This window comes from Hermetia illucens, chromosome 6 (assembly GCF_905115235.1).
Source record: "Hermetia illucens chromosome 6, iHerIll2.2.curated.20191125, whole genome shotgun sequence".
NCBI lineage: Eukaryota > Metazoa > Arthropoda > Insecta > Diptera > Stratiomyidae > Hermetia > Hermetia illucens.
The window spans coordinates 84,885,355-84,904,772 of NC_051854.1; the positions used below are offsets into that span (position 1 = coordinate 84,885,355).

Here is a 19,418-nt window from a genome sequence, read left to right on the forward strand (position 1 = left end):
GATCACGACGAGCCGACCCCGCTTGTGAACGGGACAAAGGCTGAAGAAAAAGAAGAAGGATAGGGTGCATTGAATTTTAGTCGTCCTCTATCCTTTCCTATGAGAAATTAACAACATTTCATTTCATTTCATGCTTCCTGGATTTAGCTTTCTTTGACGAAATCGACTGACGACATGCCGAAAATATTCAAACTAATTTCCCGAACTTACATATACCACAGAAACGGACAGTGTGACCACAGAAGATCTAGATTGATGAGGCTTTGTTGTCCCATGCCCATACATGCAAAAGGGGGGTGTAATTTTTTTTCACCGAATATAGTCGTGTGGGGTATCAAATGAAAGGTATCGATTAGCATTTTTTGAAGCGGTTATTTGTTTTGACATTGATGGCAGCGCTTTCTCAGAAGCTACCCAACCCGAAAATATGAAAAAACGGTTTCCCGATTTGTTTCTTCTTCTACTCAGTTCTCGCCTACAAAGTGTGATGGGTGGAACGTGCAACTTGCGTGTCGAACGCACGCAAGTGTGAATCGTGGCGCCCATGACACCGAAAAACTATTTTTGACAGCGAAAATTGTTTTTCGGTGTCAGTTGGAGTTCGAGACAAGATTAACCGGAGGAGGGAGGTCACTCCTCTCTATTTTAATTTATATTGTAATTTAAATGAAATTAAAACAAGTCGGGAAACCAGAAGTTGGACGCTTCAGGTATGAAAGGTTTTGTGTATTTCTTTTGTTAAGCCATATGAGTGTGTATTTGCCCCATTAATAGTATATGTATATGTAATATATGCGTATATTATGTGAGAATATCCACTTTCGCGAGATATTGACTTTCAAAGCCTTGAATTTGCAAAGAAGCGACAACTTTGACCTATTATAATTTTGTTAGCAATAGTGTGATTTCCTCCAAAGTTGGTAGGATAATGCTATTTATAGCCTACGTTGCTGCAAAATTTCGTAGTTCTAGGATGAACTTAAGGGGGGTTTTGCAACCAATTACTAAAAATTACAGTTACATACTATTATTAACTTTGGTTGAACAAATATCGACATGGAGGATATTTCGAAGCCTTGACACCAACCTCCTGATTTTTCGGTTGGGTAGTTTCCGAGAATGGCTCCATTAAAGAAATGATCACTTTCGTCCCCTGCATTTCCCACCTTTCCAACAAATGTCAAAACTAAGACTGGCTTCGGAAAGTACTAACCAAGACCTTTCATTGGATACCCCATATGAATATATTTGGTGAAAAACAAAATTTACACCCGCCTTAAATTCGTCAGTCGATATACCCGTCTCCGAGAAAAATGCGTGTGACGGACAGACAGACAGCCAGTCAGATGGACAGACATACAGGCAAGTTAGATCAACCTGATAAAGCAGACGCCTCTACGGAAACAGCCGCCAATGTCGCCCAATGTATTACCAAGGCATGTGACGCGTCCATACATAAGAGGTGCACATTCCTTAGTAGAAGACCAAACTACTGGTGGATAGGTGAACTGACTGGCCTTCGATCAGCCTGCCACCGAGCCAGAAGGGCGGCTCAGAGAGCGTTTGGTAGGGTCGATCAAGGGGAAAAAGAGTGCGCCTCTAAGGTGGCTCGCAAAACCTTCAAGCTAGCCATCCAACGAAGTAAGACGAAATCCTTTAAAGAGCTCTGCTCAGCAGCAGACGCAAACCCGTGGGGCAGTACATATAGGATCGTGATTGGACGATTCAGAGGCCGTTCATTTCTGCAGATCATGTTTCCTACTCTCTTGCTGAAAATCATCCAGAGGTTATTCCTCCAGCAAGAGGAGGGCACCGACACATTCCAGCCACCTCTGAATGTGGCTGCAATTCCTACAGTCACCAGAGACGAGCTGCTGGAGATCAACGGTAGAATAGGAGACAATAAAGCACCAAGTCTGGACGGAGCGAATAAGGCTCTCACTGCTATAAAGGAGTGATTGAAGGATGCAGGCCTTGCAATCGCGGAGGATAAAACAGAGGCGGTGCTTAGCACGAAGCGGCGTAAGGAAACCACTGCCCGTATCAGAATGGAGAAACGTATCATTACTTCAAAGCCAGCAATTAGATACCCTTGAAGTGATGATGGATGCGAGGCTGAATTTCAAGCAGTACTTACAAAATGTTTGCGCCAAGGCGTCCAATGTTAGCGTGGCCCAGGCAAGGATGATGCCAAATATTGGCATGCACTGTACTGCTTATAGCTAGACTGGTGAGCGCTATACTGCTTTACGCAGTACCAATTTGGTCAACTACATTGCACACCGCATGCAAAGGTCAAAAGATGAGCACGGTGTATAGAAAGGTTGCCTTAAGGGTATGCGGTGGTTATAGAACCTATGCAGTAGCCGGAATGATGCCGATCGACATTTTCGTCGATGGGATGGCACGTATCTATGATGGACCCGATTCTCCCTCTAATCGGCAGGTGAAAAACGCCGAAAGGGAGGAATCGTTTAGCAGATGGCGGCAACGGTGGAAACAGGCGAAAAAGGGTCGATAGAACCACAGATTGATTCCCAGCGCCAAGATGTGGACGCAGAGAACGCATGGTGAGATAAACTAGCCATAAATATTTCTGTAGGTTGAAACTGGACAGCTCACCTAACTGTATCAGCTGCGACGGTATTCCGGAGGACCCGGAACATGTTTTCTTCCAATGTCCTAGATTCGCTAAGGAAAGGAAGAGTCTAGAGAATACATTGAGAGGAACAGTAGCACCGGAAAATATAATTGGAAAAATGCGGGCATGCCAGGAGAGCTGGAATGCAGTGAACGACATAGCAGAGCGGATTTAGTGCAGATTAAGAGAGGCAGAGAAGGCGAGAAAGGTGCGGTTGCGAATGCAATCGATGGGCGAAGAGGCTAGAGTCATTCCCATTCCGCGACGAAATACTTTGTAGTGGTTCCTCGGGGAAGAGGATAGGAGTTAGGGGGTATTTTTAATGGGTAAAAATCTCACACGCTGGAACATTTGTACCAGCTTTTTTGGAAGATTTCCACTTCCGATGTTAATAAGATTTTGTTTTACACAAAACCTTAAAAAAGGAATAGACAATAAACAAGAGTAAGACCACTTCGAAAACTGTTCTCTAGTTCACTAATTCTTCCAGAGGATGGAATGTGGCCTCTTCCACAACTTTTCCAGTTATAATAGAGCTGTCAAAATGGAGGCGCACCTCCTTTAAACTCAATATAGAATGATGTAATTCGCTGCACGCGTGGGCGTTCATAGTTTACCTTTCCGCCAAATTTCATGTGAATCCGTGCAACAATTTCAACAAAAAAAGAAAATGAACCGATTTGAATAAAATTTTGTTTTACACAAAACTTTCAAAATCAAACGCACTTATCCCTGATACATCCACCACACGCTTCCTCGTTTCAGTTAAAAGAATTAGAATTTTTCGATTTAACTGCACAGTTGAGTTGAAATGAGACTGAAATAAACTGTCAGCTAAAATTGAACGTGTCTCGTCGGCCTTAGGGTAGTGGATTCAAGAACTTTTTGCGCTAAAATTTCAATTCCTAACAATTTCAAAAAGTCTGTATGAGCGTTAGTGGAGTGCGTACTCTATGTATTTTGTCCTCAGACATAGGGTTGAAACAAACTAGGCCAACTAATTACTAGGGGATTTCCGAACTTGTTCAAACTCATATCAAATGGTATATTGAGAACTGAACATAAAATGAAATGCAAAAACGCTTTCAAGCCAACCACTCTCCTATTACAATTCAAATTAGCACTTTTTCTCGTCAATAAAATTCCATGGGGAAAAGCAAACTTCCGCTGACCTCACTGCCTTTCTCTTTACGTAGAATTTCAGCTCCATTCAAACACCACACAAAGTTCTATTTTGAACTAACTCAAACTTCATTCCCATTGCAAAGTGCTTGCAGTTAATGCAGTTGCAATGCACTATTCGCAGTCCTCATTGCATTTCCTCTTCGACTCCTCGAATGCAACGCACCTCATCAGCTCCGGTCATCCTCCATTGCCTCCATGCATTATGAACACTAGCGCAGATGGTACATTACATTGTATGGTAATTTTTACTATTTTCCATAGCCTCTGCCCTTACTGTTCTTAATAATAATGAAAAGATACTTGTGTGCTGAGTTATTGTCTTTAATTGTAGTTAGAAATGCATTGTTGATGCGTTTTTGCACTGAGCAGCAAATTGAATAAAATTATCACCAGAAAAAACGAGAATCTAGTTTTTTCCCCTGCATTATCACATTTCGCTGGAAATTCATTTAGATGTAATGATTCCACGTGTGCATGTTCCTCTATTGGATAAGTGGAGCAACAGGAAATTATCCAGTTGGCATAGTGCATTATGCACCTTCCCATATTTCTCCCAGATTTCATGACAACAGTATATACAACATGTGACTGACAGTCGAGCGGAGAGGCAACGTCAACATGAAAGGAGTCTTTTAACGGAAAACATGTTGAGGATGTGGCAAACTTGTTGATTAGTATGTGAACTAATTCGAGGCAACTCACGATAAAGTAGGAGAACCCTTACGGTACAGGGATTTGAGAGCCTAGGTAGACTTATCCACACGAAGTTGACGTCCTCGGCAACCCTTCTTTCTGGCCTGAAGGTGTATTCATCAAGCCATACAAGTGCCCCAATTTGTGGGTAAATTTCAGGGCAACCCGCCTGCCTCGCAGATAACTGGAGCCATGTTTACTATCCGTCTGTATTATCAGAACGTTAGGGGTTTCAGAACCAAACCTTCAATGTATCCGTGCTGGCTCAGCAACACCATGCCATCTGTATCTCCGAAACCTGGCTGGACGATGCCATATCAAACTCCGAGCTCCCCGAAGGGTACTCCACTTTCCGCTGTGACAGGGACCGGGATGCATCTCGTAAGTCCACCGGCGGTGTGGTCCTAATTGCAATAACAGATACACTCCCCGCCAAACTCGTCTTCTCCTCCACTGGCTTTCCTTTTGACTGTGTTGCTCTTCGTGTCTCCCCGCCCAGCTTCCTCCCATTCATTGTATCTTGTGTATATGTCCCCTGTGCTTGCCCTTCCCACCTATATGAAGAATTGTTTGACAGTTTGTCTGAACTCCTTACTGTAAGATTCCCTTCCCTCTCTTTCTTCCTTTGCGGAGATTTTAACCTCCCCATACTCTACTGGCCTAATCATCCTAGCCACCCAATTCCTTTCAACAACCTCTCCCATTCTTCCCTGCTACTTTCCTTCTTTATGAACACTTGCTCTGGCCTGAATTTTAAAAATACCACCAAAAACTCTTTGGGCCGCACTCTCGATCTCTTCTTTTCCAACCTCCCCGAACGCAACCTCTCTTTATTTGCACATCCTTTTAGGTCGAAACTGACGCTCACCACCCCCGACTTGAATTTAAAGCGGAGCTCCCTCCCCTCAAAACCCAAAACCAAGCGTAAATCTACTAAGTTCAACTTCCGCAAAGCCAATTTTGACAGTCTGAACTCAGCTTCGTCAGCGTCTCTCAACTGGGTACATATATTAAGCAACTCATCATGTGATTAAGCTCTAAACACCTTTTAAAATATCCTATCCGATCTCCTCTCCTGTTATGTCGCTTCTCCCCTCCCTGCCTACGTTCGGAACCAACTTGGTTCACAACGGAAATTCTTATTAACATTCGTCTGAGACATACACTGCGGAAGAAGTTTCGGGCTTGTAAGAATGACGCCAACCTTGCTCACTTTAAGGCTATCCGCTCTACTGTGAAGTCAAAGGCCAGAAAAGCGCGTAAAAGATACTTATTGAGCGTCGAAGCCGCCCTTGCCAGCGATAACTTAAAACCCTTTTGGTCTCACGCTCGCAATTCTTGTTATCCCACTCAATCTTTCCCTTCTTCTATCAGGTTTGCTGACTCCACTGCCAACTCCCCACAACACTCCTGCGACCTTCCCTCTTCAGTGTTTTCTCCGTCGAGCCCTCCACCCTCTACGCCTCTCACATCTGCCGACTGCTCCGAATCTGTGGCCATTCCTCTCCTTTCGTCTTCCTTGGTTGAGATGCTCATTGGTAATCTTGACCCCAATGTCGGACCTGGCTCCCAATGCCGTTCCTAACCTCCTCCTCCTTAACTGTAGAAAACACATTTCCCTCCCCCTGAGTATAATCTACAACAAAAGTTCTGGAGAATGCTACTTTCCCATCTCTGGAAAAAGGCCCTTATCACCCGTATCCTCAAGAGTGGAGACGCTTCTCTTGCTGTGATCTACCGCCCTATTTCTCATCTCTCCTCTTGCTGCAAAATCCTGGGAAGATACGTCAACGACTGGTTGACCGCACAATTCGGTCATCTCATTGTCAAAGAGCAGCATGGCTTCGTGAAACATAGATCTACGGCTTCAAACCTTCTGGTCTTTACCAACTTTGTTGTTAAATGCTTTAATTCACGAAAGGAGGGACATGCTACTTATACCGATTTCTCCAAAGCCTTTGATACCGTTCACCATTCTCCTCTCTCTCGTTGAACTTTCATTACTAAACTTCCATTCCTCAGTCATCTCCTGGCTTTCCTCCTATCTCTCATACCATTCCTACAAAGTTTCTTTTCGTGGTTATTCATCTCGTTCCTTATCTCCTTCCTTTGGTGTTGTCCAAGGCTCTATTCTTGGCCCGCTACTCTTCCTGCTTTTTATCAATGACCTCGCCTCCATCCTCACCTGCCCGTATTTGCTTTACGCAGACGACCTTAAATTATTTGCCTGTCTCGTATCCTCTGGACTGTCCTCTCTTACACCCCAACCTTGATAATTTAGTCCGTTGATATTCGGACAACAAGGTAACACTGAATGTCAACAAATGCCACTGGATGTGCTATTTGCTTAAATCCTCCTCAACATCCTTTTCCTATTTTCTCAGTGGACAACCTCTTTCACCACTGACTTTCTTCAAAGACCTGAGTGTAATATTCGACGACAAACTTCGCTTAAATTTCCACTTCGTTGACATCATCAATAGAGCTTCCAAAATGTCTGGTTTTCTCCTACGTTCCTCCTCCGACTTTACCTCAATTCAGCCCTCCTTAACACTTCTATTCCCTTGTCAGAAATATCCTTGAATATTGCTTTGTAGTCTAGTCCCCCTCCCGAATTCATGATTGCCGCGCTCTTGAAGTTGTACAGCGCAAAGTCACCAGGACTCTCCTTTATAAAAAGAACCACGAGTTGATTATCCGTCATGACTCCGCACCCTCAATCTCCCCTCCTTGTAGCAACGTCCTATCTTCCTTGATATGTGTACTCTTTTCAAACTCCGCAATTGTCTGATGGACTGCTCTGCTCTATTACTTTCCGTAGCGCCTCGTCTCATAACACACGTAATGCGGATATCTTTGATGAACCCTTCGCGGAGCTCCAGATTTTATTCCACTCTCCGATCCCGAGGCTATGCCGGTCCTACAACACCCTACAGCTTGGGTCCTTTGACTCTATTTCCAGCAATCGACGCTTATACCCAAAGCGTACCTAATACCTGTTGCGTTCTATAGACACCCAACTCCCAACCGGGAGAATAGAACCGCTCACAAAGAGGATAAAAGAACACTCGCTTGGATTTCATTATGGGAGGGACCGAGAAGAAGCCTTATTCGCTAACTGTATCCATCGCTTGGCCCCGTCAGTCTCATTGGCTACTACCCCAACATATAGAGCTGTCTACGAATTCGATGTTGAGGTCGCCCACGATGATACTCGAATCAGCTAGCGTCCTACTACTTGATTGTATCATTATTTTCGTTTTGAATTCATTGATGCGTAGTCCAACTTCTTTCGCACCGGTGCCAAGAGGATGCAGAAGTTCCTCGGCGTCGGTTGAAGTTGGTGTCATCTGTGTACGCTAACAATTGTGTCAACCTAATGAGTAGCGTCCCGCTGGCGTTGCTACCCATTGCTCGAATAGTGTATTCGAGTGCGCCAGTCCGTCCGCCTGCTTCAAACCAGTACATGTTTCAAAAGGATCAATCAACCTGTTCTGGATCCTGACCTGTGAGAGTTGGTCGTAGTCATCTTCGTTAGTCGTACTGGTTTAGCTGTATAGCAAATTGATACTGTCATATACGTTCTTGAAGTCGACCAAGATTTGGTACACGTCGACGTTATATTCCCAGCACTTTTGCAGGATTAGCTTAACGGCAAAAAGCTGGCCGGTTGTGGAGCAACCTGGCTTGAAACTCTCTTGGTGCTCGCCCATGAGCCGTACGGCCTATGGTATTATTCTATTCTCCAGAAGTTTCGTCAGTATTTTATTGGGCGACAGATGTCGGATTCAGAACCTCTTCAAAATAGGACGCCCAGCGTTTGTTGATGCTGTCAGCATCGCTGATGATACATTTTCGTCCTTGCAGAGGCTAGTCCTGGATTGATAACCGTTGTATTCACTAGTCTATATGCTTGTCTGGTGTTGCTATTAGCTAACTCATCAGCTAGGTTTTCATTCACCAACCGCTCGTCAAAATATTTCCGTTTCTTTCGTCTAATTATCCTATCCGAAATGCGCAGCACATTAGATGTATTGCCTGTAGGCTTCGCTCTTTGCGTCGAGTGATATTCCGCGTTCATCGTCAAATCAGTCAATTCGGGATTTGTATCCCACGACCTTCTCTGCGACTTCCTTGATGGTGTCTTTAAATTCTCCCCAAACCCCATGTACATCTTGTGTTGCTCATGTTATGTAGCATAGGTGATAGTTTTTCCTCCAGGGCGAGTGTAATGCCTGCGCCGGAAGGGGAGGAATTTATCAGCCGCGAAGATTTTGGTAGGGCTGATTCCCGATTGGTGCACTGAGGAGATTCTGCACCGATATTTTGGCTTCACCAAATGATGGTCTGAATCGCAGTTTGCGCCTCAATAGATCGTACATCCAATACACTGGGCGCCCATCTTTTAACAATGAACACGTGGTCAATTTGGTTGACGGTATGTGCGTCTGGTGTATTCCAAGTCTGTTTGTGAATGCCCCGGTTTGAGAAGCATGTAGAGTTTACGACAAGATTACTACTGCTGACGAAGTCAATTAATCGTTGACCGTTATGATTGCATTCCACATGGAGGCTGTGCCCTCCAGTAGCTCCTTGATGCCAGCTTTCGTTTCCGATTCCGACATTGATTGTTGGAAATGAGTCAAACAGTGTCTCCAGGCGTGCATAAAAGTCGTTTTTCACCGCACTTTCCATGACTTCAATCGCGGTATGCATGCTGATGAGCCAGAGGTTGAAAAAGCGAGTCCTGATGCGAATCGCACATAACCTTTCGTTGATAGGTTCGAAGTTGATGACATGCGACTTAAGCTGTTTTATAATAATAATAATAATCGTTGGCCCAACAATCCAATTGGACTTAGAAGTGTCTTAGAGCACTTCATTCAAGACCGTAATGATACACTACAAGATTACAGTACCCTGTAGGAGGCAATATAGTCAGCATTGCACTCGCCCTAGATTATTACTCTGAGTTGACTCAGGTACTCGTTCACAGCTGAGTCGACGTCTAATCACGATACAAATTCCACTGTCACCAGTGAGATTTGAACCGCTACCTTCCGTACGACGGCCTTATGTTCTAACCACTTAACTATCCAGACAAGCTGTTTGCCCACTATAAATGCAACTCCAAACTCCTTGTGACCCGATGGTTTGCCACTTTTGAAAATTGTGTGCGATTTCATATCACTTATTTCGCTACCAATCCAATTTGTTTCCTGGACTGCAATCATGCTCAATTTGTAAATCTCGACGTGTTGAAGGAATCTTGACGGCCCTGGTTTGTTCAGGGGAACAAGTCTGGCTACGTAATTCGGGATACCCTACTCACCTGGGACGCTTAGGTGTAACTCAGCCATTCAGGCTACAGCTATCCCTCTCTCCTCCTTTCTCAACCATGGCTTGGGACAGGCCACGGCGGAATTGTAGTGATCGATCGGCGATCGTAGATCTAAGATTTGGACATGAGCTCGGAGTTTTGGATCTGAAGCACGCATATGAAGTGAAGGACATTATAATGCCCCCGAGAGCCAACTTGCCATTCACGAAACTCAAGGAAGAGCTTATTAAACATATCAAAGGAAGGCAGCACTCGACAACTTCTCCAAAGAGAAGAGATCGCCGACCGTTTACCACCTCAACTTTTGCATCGTCTACATGATCTCGTGAGTAGAAAAGAGAACGATTCAGTTCTGTGCACGCTGTGGATCGGACATCTCCCACAATCAGTGCAAGCAATCCTCGCAACACAGAAGAACATTGCACTTGAGAAGGTAGCAGAACTGTTCGATACTATAGTGGAAGCGACGTGACTTAGCGCGATCATAAGCCAGGTACAAACTAGTGTGACTCAAGAGACAGCTATGATGTTGATGCAGCTCACTCTCAGCTTGCAGGACGAGGTTCGCTTCATTCATCAAGAGATTAACTTCTGCGCAGCCATCCTCAAAGCCGCAATAATCAATGAAGCCATTCCAGACCTCGATCTCGCTCACGATCTTGCAATGAGTCACCAGTAAATACATGCTGTTATCATAACATTTATGGCTCCAAGCCGGTGCTTGTAAGTTAGCGAGAAATACGAGGGCCGAGAAATAAGCGCAACATCAACAATTTTTTACGGATAAGGAGACGAAGTCGGATTTCCTTGTCAGTACAACCGCCGACGTTTGCGTCATTCTACGCGTGAATGCTCATCAAGAATACAAAATGTGCACGCAGCAGCAAACGGCTCTGTGATACAGACTCCGTCGCTACTTCCTTGGGCGCGTTGTAGTTAGAGAGACCTCTGCGGCGAGATCTAGACTGAAAAGTATCCAACTGTGATCCGAGAAGGAACACTCTCCGATTCTCCACCCCACTAACCCATTTTGTTAGTAGGGTGATATCAAGGACCTCCCCCCAACCATCACAATTTTCCGAACTGGGGAAATGGAGGGCTGGTGTACTGCCCCTGCTACGCACCGATAGGTCTGTAGTAATAATAAAATCAAAGAATGACACACCTCTCTCGTTGATTTCCGAGCTGCCCTAAAATGTATGCCTTGCATTGGCATCACAGCCTATCAACAGGTTGGCCTTATTTATTGCTATGGTGATCGTCAAATGTTGTAGTTCTTCTGGCGGAGCTGATCGGTTGCGAGCCATGTAAGCCGAGGAAATATACACGTTCTGCCCCGCCTGCTCCAGTTATACCACGACTAGGTCGCTGGAACTCAGGTCCGGACATAGAAAAGCGTACAGACTCTTCTTCGCGAGGATACATGCTCTAGGCCTATCCTTATCAGCGTCTCCTGTGCTGTGGAATAAATTAAAATACTTACTTTGGAGTCCCTTGATGGTTCGGTCCCCTCCGACCCAGGGTTCCTGTATTAGTGCGATGTCGATGTCTTCCTTTAGGAACCTTTGCGTTCCTGATTCCGAACCGCACTTTATAGCGACCTTTTCCAGTGCTTCCAGGTACTCTCCGTTTATACGGAGCAGAAGATGTTAGCTATTTGTCTAGAGTTCCTCCTCCTCGATAAAAACCCAGTCGTCCATGGGAATCCTGGGGTTTTGAAGGCGCATGGATTGAACAAGTTTGGCCTTATCCATGCGGATCTTCTGCAACCAGATCCGAGCGAACGGTCTCTTGGGAATCTCATCGTAGGGGATGACTTTGAGAGTTACGGCCTCCCAGGCGTCACTGATCTTAGCGACGCACGAACGGCAACCCACGGACCACTTGAGAGAGAGATCCCGTATGTTTGCCTTTGGCGTCCAGGACGCTCAATGACCATCTATGACAGCCTGGCCTCAACACTGGTCTACATCTCCCGCGCTAGTTTGTCGCTAGCGGAATTACTATCCGCCAGCGCCACACGTAACTAGCTCCTGGCCACGTTGCTGAAGCGTTTCGCAGTTCATGGCTCGTCGGATGGCTGTTGCTGCTTACTTTTCTCCAGGTGTTACTTAGCGTCCGAGTTCTTGCGCATTCTGCTCCACTTGTGATCTTGTTCGACCTCGTCTTGAGATCGATTGCGATTGAGAGCGGTGGGTTCCGCCATCTGCTCGTCTTGCTATTATATTCCCCGCCTAGTATTTAGCGAAGTCTTTTTCATTCCGCTCGACAGTACCGACCTCCTTATTCTTGCTGAGAATATGTTTGGCCTTCTGGTACTGGCTCTTGAGCTTCTTAGCCGGTTTCCGGTGACCTACGTTCTTGTCGGTCTTTACTTTTGAGGGATCCCCGACGTCGAAAGCTTCGGGTTAGGATGACTATGTTTGGTACTCGCTACACCCAGCTTGACGGCAGTAGATTCCAGGCTGGAAACCACTAGTCCGTCTGCCGCCTCGCTTCGGGAGATAACTACGGCTGGTTTTAGCACAGCGGTGCTACGGCTGGCACAGAGTGTGCTGCTCTCGATGGCTACTGTCTACTGGCTCGTCCTCCGATGATGCGCCTGGCATCACCACCTCTTCTTCTATCGTCGGTTTATTTGTTGTTTTTTTTTAATTGAGTGCATGTCTTGGTCCCACGAGTAGTCCAGGAAGAATGTCCACCCTGGCTAGCCCGGCCATCAAGATAAGGGACTTATTTGAAATTGAGAGTGCCCAAGGTATTCAGAGTTCGCATACTAAAGATCAAGCTCCCCATTGGCCACGCAGCCCTCGGGGTATGCTGTTCAACCTTGACTGACCTTAGAAGGAAACTTCTTTCCTCCATGTGAGCATGCTCATATACTATTTAATGACGTGACCTCAGTCCATAGAAAAGTATGATTGGTTAGTGCGGAGGGAAGCACTCTAGTACCTTTGTTAGATCGTGACCTCCATGAACAGGGTCGATCAGGCCGTTATCGCGATATTGGCAACATATTATCTCTTATTCAATCTATGCAGCTAATACCTCCAAGCCGGTGAAAGTGCTTCAAACTTCCATTTTGATCGCACTGCAATAATCTTACCCTTACCAAACTATTAAGAAAATCAATTCCTCCTTTTTATGGAACTTTCATGCGAAGAAAAGGCCATAGTCGATATCTTCATTCCATGTGAAATCCTCGAAAGGCAATTAATTACAATTGACTTTCTCCACGATGCATATTCAACTTAGGTCTAAGAAATACATGCAAAGGAAAGGCACTTATTGAAAAATGAAATGAAATAAATGAAATATCAACCTACTGACCAGTATCATCGGCTCTGGTTGCTCCAACCACTGCTGAAGATGGTGATCGCGAGACAGGTTTGATTGCAGAAACTGAGTGCGATCGCATCAGATTAAGTCGTCGGAAAGATATTCCCGTGGACGATGCGGATGGCATCAAAGTCGCTGTGGTTGGTGATTTCCGAGGTTTTGTCACGTGATTCTGTTGCGGCTTCGAAAGGGATCCTGATGTTGAAGACGATCGCGATTCCGGTATCTGTGAAGTACTTAATCGACGCGATAGGAAATCTCTACCGAACTTTGTCAAGCGATTCGGATCCGGAGGCTGAGATGGTCTTGAATTGGCTGCATTTCTAGCATTTACAGTGGAACAACAAGACGCTATCGTCGAAGATGATGCTGAAGATGAAGATTCCGATTTCTCCTTGGCTCTCAGCTTATAATAGTGATCCGGTTCCGTCACTTCGGTACCACTGTCATTACTCGACTCGGTTGATAGAGAAGTATTTCCACTTTTTTTCACGTCATTTTTAAGGAGAATTTTCGCGTCGTTGCGTTCTTGAGGTACGGCCAGGGAACCACGCCGCGATCGGTGCAAATTCGGACGCTCATTATTCAACTTTCGGTGGTCGAAAAGCGAAGAGACTCGATTGGCACTTAGACTACTAACACTCCGTGATAACTTTGTTCTGTAAGTTCCCAATTTGCTCGAGAGGAAGTTGCAGGCCGTCGTCGTTGACGAATGTTGTATTGGGTTCAGACGAACGTTCCGGTCATTTTGCATTGGGAATGAACGATTCATCGAGCCGTTCGTCGAGTTCGATTGAATGAAAACTCCGTCACAGGTTATTTTGATGGTTGTAACCATATTTAAACATAGCTTTAAATGTAGACTTATTAATTTAAGGAATATTTATAATTTGGCATAATTTGAGAGCTCCAATTGGATGACACTTTTTTGTGGTTGACGCATGCTTCTACAGCCATAAATGGCTCTATAAAACAGATCACTGACTATGACATTGAAATTCGTCTTTTTCTTATCTCGTCATCGTAATGATGAATGCATGTAGCCCTCAACACTTGAGACAATGAAACAATGCTTCCGCTAATGCAATTGATATGTAATGAGTCGGCCAACATTAGCAGCATCATTCCACTCTGTGTCGTTATTAATCATCTTCATTATCATTTTTTTGCCATTGGGAATGCGCGACTGGCACATATCATTACATCTCCAGTAAACAGAAACATTAGAGATCCATTTATGAATTTCAGATGATGATCAATTACATGTTGATGGTGGCGGTAAACTACAAAGGAGCAAGCAATTACCATATATGACTTGATTTGAGCCGATTTGAATAATGGAAGAACTCACTATCGCGAAATGCGGATCATCCATTAAGTTTAACATTCATTTCCAGTTTCCTCATCAAGAAGATAAAATTATATGACCAATACTAAAATTGACTGGTTTTGATTAGGACAAAATTCGGATAACAACTTAATAAATTGTAATGAACTTAGGAATAGGAGGATCAGACCATCATCCTAGTTGGCCCAGAACAACCTAGAGGGAAGAGCTATCCCAGAAACCTAAAAAGTTGACGAAATTGACCGTAAAAGTCCGTCCGCAAAGACTGAAGCTCCTATTCCCTTTAAGTTCATTACAAATGGCGCCCAACATGGGGCCTGACATTTCCTGGATTCAGACCTAATTCTTATTTGCAGGTTTTCTGAATAAAGTTGAAGATAGCCTATTCCGGCTCACGACTTCGTTTGGTGGTGTCGGATAGAGAATCAATAGATTCTCAACATTGTTCCTAGCTAAGTTCTACGTACACTTGCCTTCACTTTTTAGGTTTCCGCGAAAGCAAGTGTTTCTAAGCCTCAATTTCCTTTCCCACCTTGTAACGTAGAGTTTCCTGCCCTATCCTTGATAGAATACCATAAGAGCTGGTCGTTTGTTGTGTTTGTCTTTGAGACTTAACGTTTCGTAGGTGATTGCCTTCGAGAAGCCTCTGGATTTATGGACCTTTGCGGTTATATGCTGAAAGGTATTTTCAAACAAGAGGCTGAACACTTTTTTGAATCATCACCAGCTGCGAAGCAGCCAGGTGCAGACAATGCGGTGAAATTTGCTTTGCGAAAGAAAACGAATACAAAATCGGTAAAAGGAGACATTTTCTTCCACTTTCCTTCTTCTACACGACAACGATAGGCTTTGGAGGTACATACAAGGCATTTATGACGTCAATCAAGGGAAAGCGCTCACCGACGATCACCAACTCTGATTGGCTGCGGGATATCATTAGTATGCTCTTCCCACAAGTTTCAAGTGAATCGAACCTACCCACTGTCCAAATAGAACCCGATGAAATTCCCGAGGTAACCACTAAACAAGTCCTGGAAACCGCGAAGAAGGTTGCCGAAAATAAAGCCCCAGGTTTAGATGGCATTCCGAATAAAGCACTGAGAATGGCCGTCAAAACAGTTCTAAGGTGGTTCGCTGAAACATCTACGACGTGCCTCAAAGATGGAATTTTCCCGGAAAAGTGAAGGGAACAAAAGCTTGTGCTGATTCCGAAGCCAAATAAACCTTCGTCTTATAGGCCCATATGCCTGCTAAACGACATCGGCAAACTTTTCGAACGGCTCATCTTCAATAGGCTTGTACCAATCACAGAAAAGGAGGGTGGTCTCTCAGGCAGTTCGGATTCCGAAAGACAAAACCTACTGTCGATACGATGGCGGTGCTCAGAGGTGGCAACCCTATCGGCCATGCTGTTATGGAGGTCGTAGATGCGTTTAATCGAGCCGGGGCACACAGCCGCCGATCTCGACGGATAGTGCTCCTCATAACGCTTGATGTCAGAAATGCCTTCAATTCCGTAAGATGGACAGATATGCTAGGCACACTAGAGAACTCCTTTCACGTGCCAAGCTATCTCTTGCGGATATTGAGGGATTATCTGAAAGACCGCTCCCTGTTCTATGAGACGCTAGAGGGCCGGAGGAGGATGGAAATCACGTCGGGAGTAGCGCAGGGATCCATCCTAGGGCCGGACCTCTGGAACGCTTCCTACGATAGTCTGCTGAGACTCGATATGCCTGAAGAGTCGCGCCTGGTCGGTTATGCAGACCACGTTGCGGCACTTGTTGCCGGACGCACTGTTGAACAGGCGCAAAGCAGACTTGGCATATTGATGCGACGGGTAAGCGGATGGATGACTGCTCGCGGTTTCAACCTTGCGCTGGAAAAAACCGAAGTAGTCATCCTGACCAGAAGGAGAATCCCGACCTTGCGTCCCATATCGATCGGCGAGTTGACTATAGAGTCAAAACCAGTGATTAAATACCTTGGTTTAATGCTCGACTCGAAGATGAGCTTCTTCGAGCAAATCAAAGCAGCAGCGGACAGGGCTGCAGCAGGAGTCGCGGCCTTGAGTCGGGTAATGGCGAATGTCGGCGGCCCTATATCAACTAGAAGACGTCTCCTCATGGGAGCAACGCAGTCCGTCCTTCTCTATGGTGCGGAGGTATGGGCTGATGCCCTTGACAAGGAGGTGCATCGTAAACGCCTCGCTCAAGTGCAGAGGCGGGGAGCTTTGCGAGTGGCGTCTGCTTATCGCACGGTCTCCGAACCGGCTGTGATGGTGATTGCGGGAGTGATCCCCGTTGCCCTCCTTGCCAAGGAGCGCAAAGCTATCTATCGCCGTAAGAGCGAAAACTTAAGAGAAGTGGTTGCCCGTGAAGAACGTCAACGCACCCTTAACGAGTGGCAACTTTCTTGGCAAAATGAGCCAAGGGGCAGGTAGACTGCGCGGCTCATCGACAAATTAGATCCGTGGTTGAACAGAAAGCACGGTGAGATTGATTACTTCCTTACCCAACTTCTAAGTGGGCATGGAGGTTTTCAGTCTTACCTGCACAGGGTTGGGAAGGCGCGATCTCCTGATTGTGTGTTCTGCAATAGAGTGGCGGATGACGCTGAACACACCTTTTTCTCTTGCGAGAGGTGGGACGGCCTCCGCCAGCAGCTTTATGCAGACACAGGGGAGCTCTCTCCATATAACATTGTGCGAGAGATGCTGAAGAGCGCTGGCAGCTGGAATTGTATTGCGCATTATGTTCGGGCTCTTCTTACTACGAAGAAGATTGAACTCGACCGGCAGAGGGATCGGACGGAAAGGGGTTCCCTGAACTAACAACTCCCTTCCTCCCCTCCCCTCCCGTTAGTGAAGGGAATTCCCAGACCTGAAGGCTCCCAAAGCCGGGAGAGCGGGAGGGGTAGCCCGAAGTAATGTGTCAAACGGTTGTCAAAAAAAAAAAAAAAAAAAAAAAAAAAAAAAAAAAAAAAAAAAAAAAAAAAGCCTATCGGCCAAACCAAAACCAAGTGGTCGAGAAGAACCTCCATAGTGGTGGCACCGGGAGACGCTGTAATCACTTTGGTTTGCCGGCCGTGATTCAGTAGGCGAATGCTCCAAGGACCTAATCAGGGCGATCAGACCCGAGTCTGCACGGGGACTCATCTGAAGTGGCAAATTGGTCACGAAACCTTACCAGGGGTATACTGGTACCATGGGAACCGGGAAAGCCCCTGGACTCACATTCTTCGGGTGAACTCCTGTTGTATGTGAGGACAGCTCGGTTATTTGCGGTTGGCCTCCCTAGTGGGAGTTTCATGGTGGTTGTGGTTATGCTCAAGCGAGAAGAGACCTTCGGGCCTCGACGTGGTGTTGCGTATCAACACGGATGCCGTACTCCATAGTTCGGTAGAGATTTAGGTAATTCTTGCATCCACCAGTATGAATGCTAAGCCATGCACTTGGTATAGACTGGTACCCTTGTTGCTTGTCTCAGCGGGGCTCTGATTGTGGTCACAAAATCAATCCGTGTCTGAAGAGGACCGTAGGATGAAGTCTCACGACAGGTGCCTACGTAAAACACTATGGGCTTCACTGTCGATACGATGGCAAAAAAGATGAGATGATTCACCTAAAGAACGCTGGACATACAAGATTATTCCAGATGTCTAAAAATTGATCAAACGAAGGCACGGTGAGATTAGTTATTAGCTAACTCAATTCCAGAGCGGACACGCTTCGAGCGTAACGACTCCCCGTATTGCCTGACATGTGTGATGATTCCAAAGAAAATGGAGTATGTTGTTTTTATCAGCCCGCGGTTCACCGCACACAGAGCGGAGACGGAAATCGACGCCGGGGTACGGTTGAAACCCGAGAACCACATGCTAGCCTCTGAAGCATATTAGAGAGCGGTGGAAAAATTAATGAAGGCGATCCACAATCTGCTGAGGAAGGAGGAGCTTCGGAAGAAAGTTACAAATAACGACACGAGGCGCAGTCCCGCGGGGTAAGCGAAGGAGAAGGAGGTGGTTTCAGTGAGTAAAAGGCAGGAGCCAGCGGCAGGTTTTGAACTTTTCCACCTGCCAACGCATAAAAAAACAAGTCGAGAAACCGAAAACTCGGCGCATCAGGTATAAAAGGTTTTGTTTGTGCTGTGAGTATATTTGAATGCAGAACTATCCCATTTGTACGTAGCCCGTTATGTGGATGCTTTTAGCAAGTCAGACTACTCACTTTAGTCTGATATTGATATTTATTATAGTTGCAATAAATTTGAACAGTACAGTCAACTTTGAGCTACTGTTACTTTGTTAGTAATAGTATGATCTTCATCAAGCTTGGGGATAACATGCTTCATACTAAAATCTATATTACTACAAATTTTTATAACTCTAGGATAAACTTAAGGGAACCCCCCTTAAATTTCCCCCAAAATATAGTGATATACTATTATTAACTTAATTTGTGCACATATCGATATAGAGAGTACTTTGAACCCTGGACACCGTGTAGAGGCAGCTTCATGATTTTTTTCAGATTTTTCGGTTGGGTAGTTTCTGAAAATGAATCAGTTAAAAAAATCACCATTTTCAACCCCTCCGACTTCCCGCATTTCCAACAAATGTCAAAAATAAGACCGGCATCGAAAGGTACTAATGAAGACTTTTCATTCGAATGCCAATATGACTACATTCGATGAAAAAAATGTACACTCCCCTTTTGCATGTATAAGGACCCCTCCTTAATCTCAACATAGAAAGATGTCACTCGCTACATGTCTGGGCGTTCACTGTTTCCACCTTCTCACCAGATTTCGTATCGATCAGTATAGCCGTTTCTGAGAAAAGTTCATGTGACAGACAGACAGACGGACAGA

General features: G+C 45.3%; 1 protein-coding gene across 4 annotated transcripts in view; it reads right to left on the reverse strand.

Moving 5' to 3' along the window:
• LOC119658918 (tyrosine-protein kinase CSK) overlaps nucleotides 1–19,418 on the reverse strand; it is a 142,228-nt gene that overhangs the window by 78,289 nt on the left and 44,521 nt on the right. Inside the window, exon 1 of one of the 4 annotated variants that reach the window (XR_005250303.1) lies at nucleotides 13,191–13,999. The exons of 2 other annotated variants lie outside the window; for them this stretch is intronic. Coding sequence is in view for 1 of the 2 variants with exons in the window: in XM_038066739.1 (XP_037922667.1) it covers nucleotides 13,191–14,037 (847 nt within the window). In the remaining variant the exon portion in view is untranslated. Of the gene's footprint in view, nucleotides 1–13,190; nucleotides 14,050–19,418 lie in introns of those variants that run through there. One more of the 4 variants, XM_038066739.1, reaches the window with a different exon arrangement.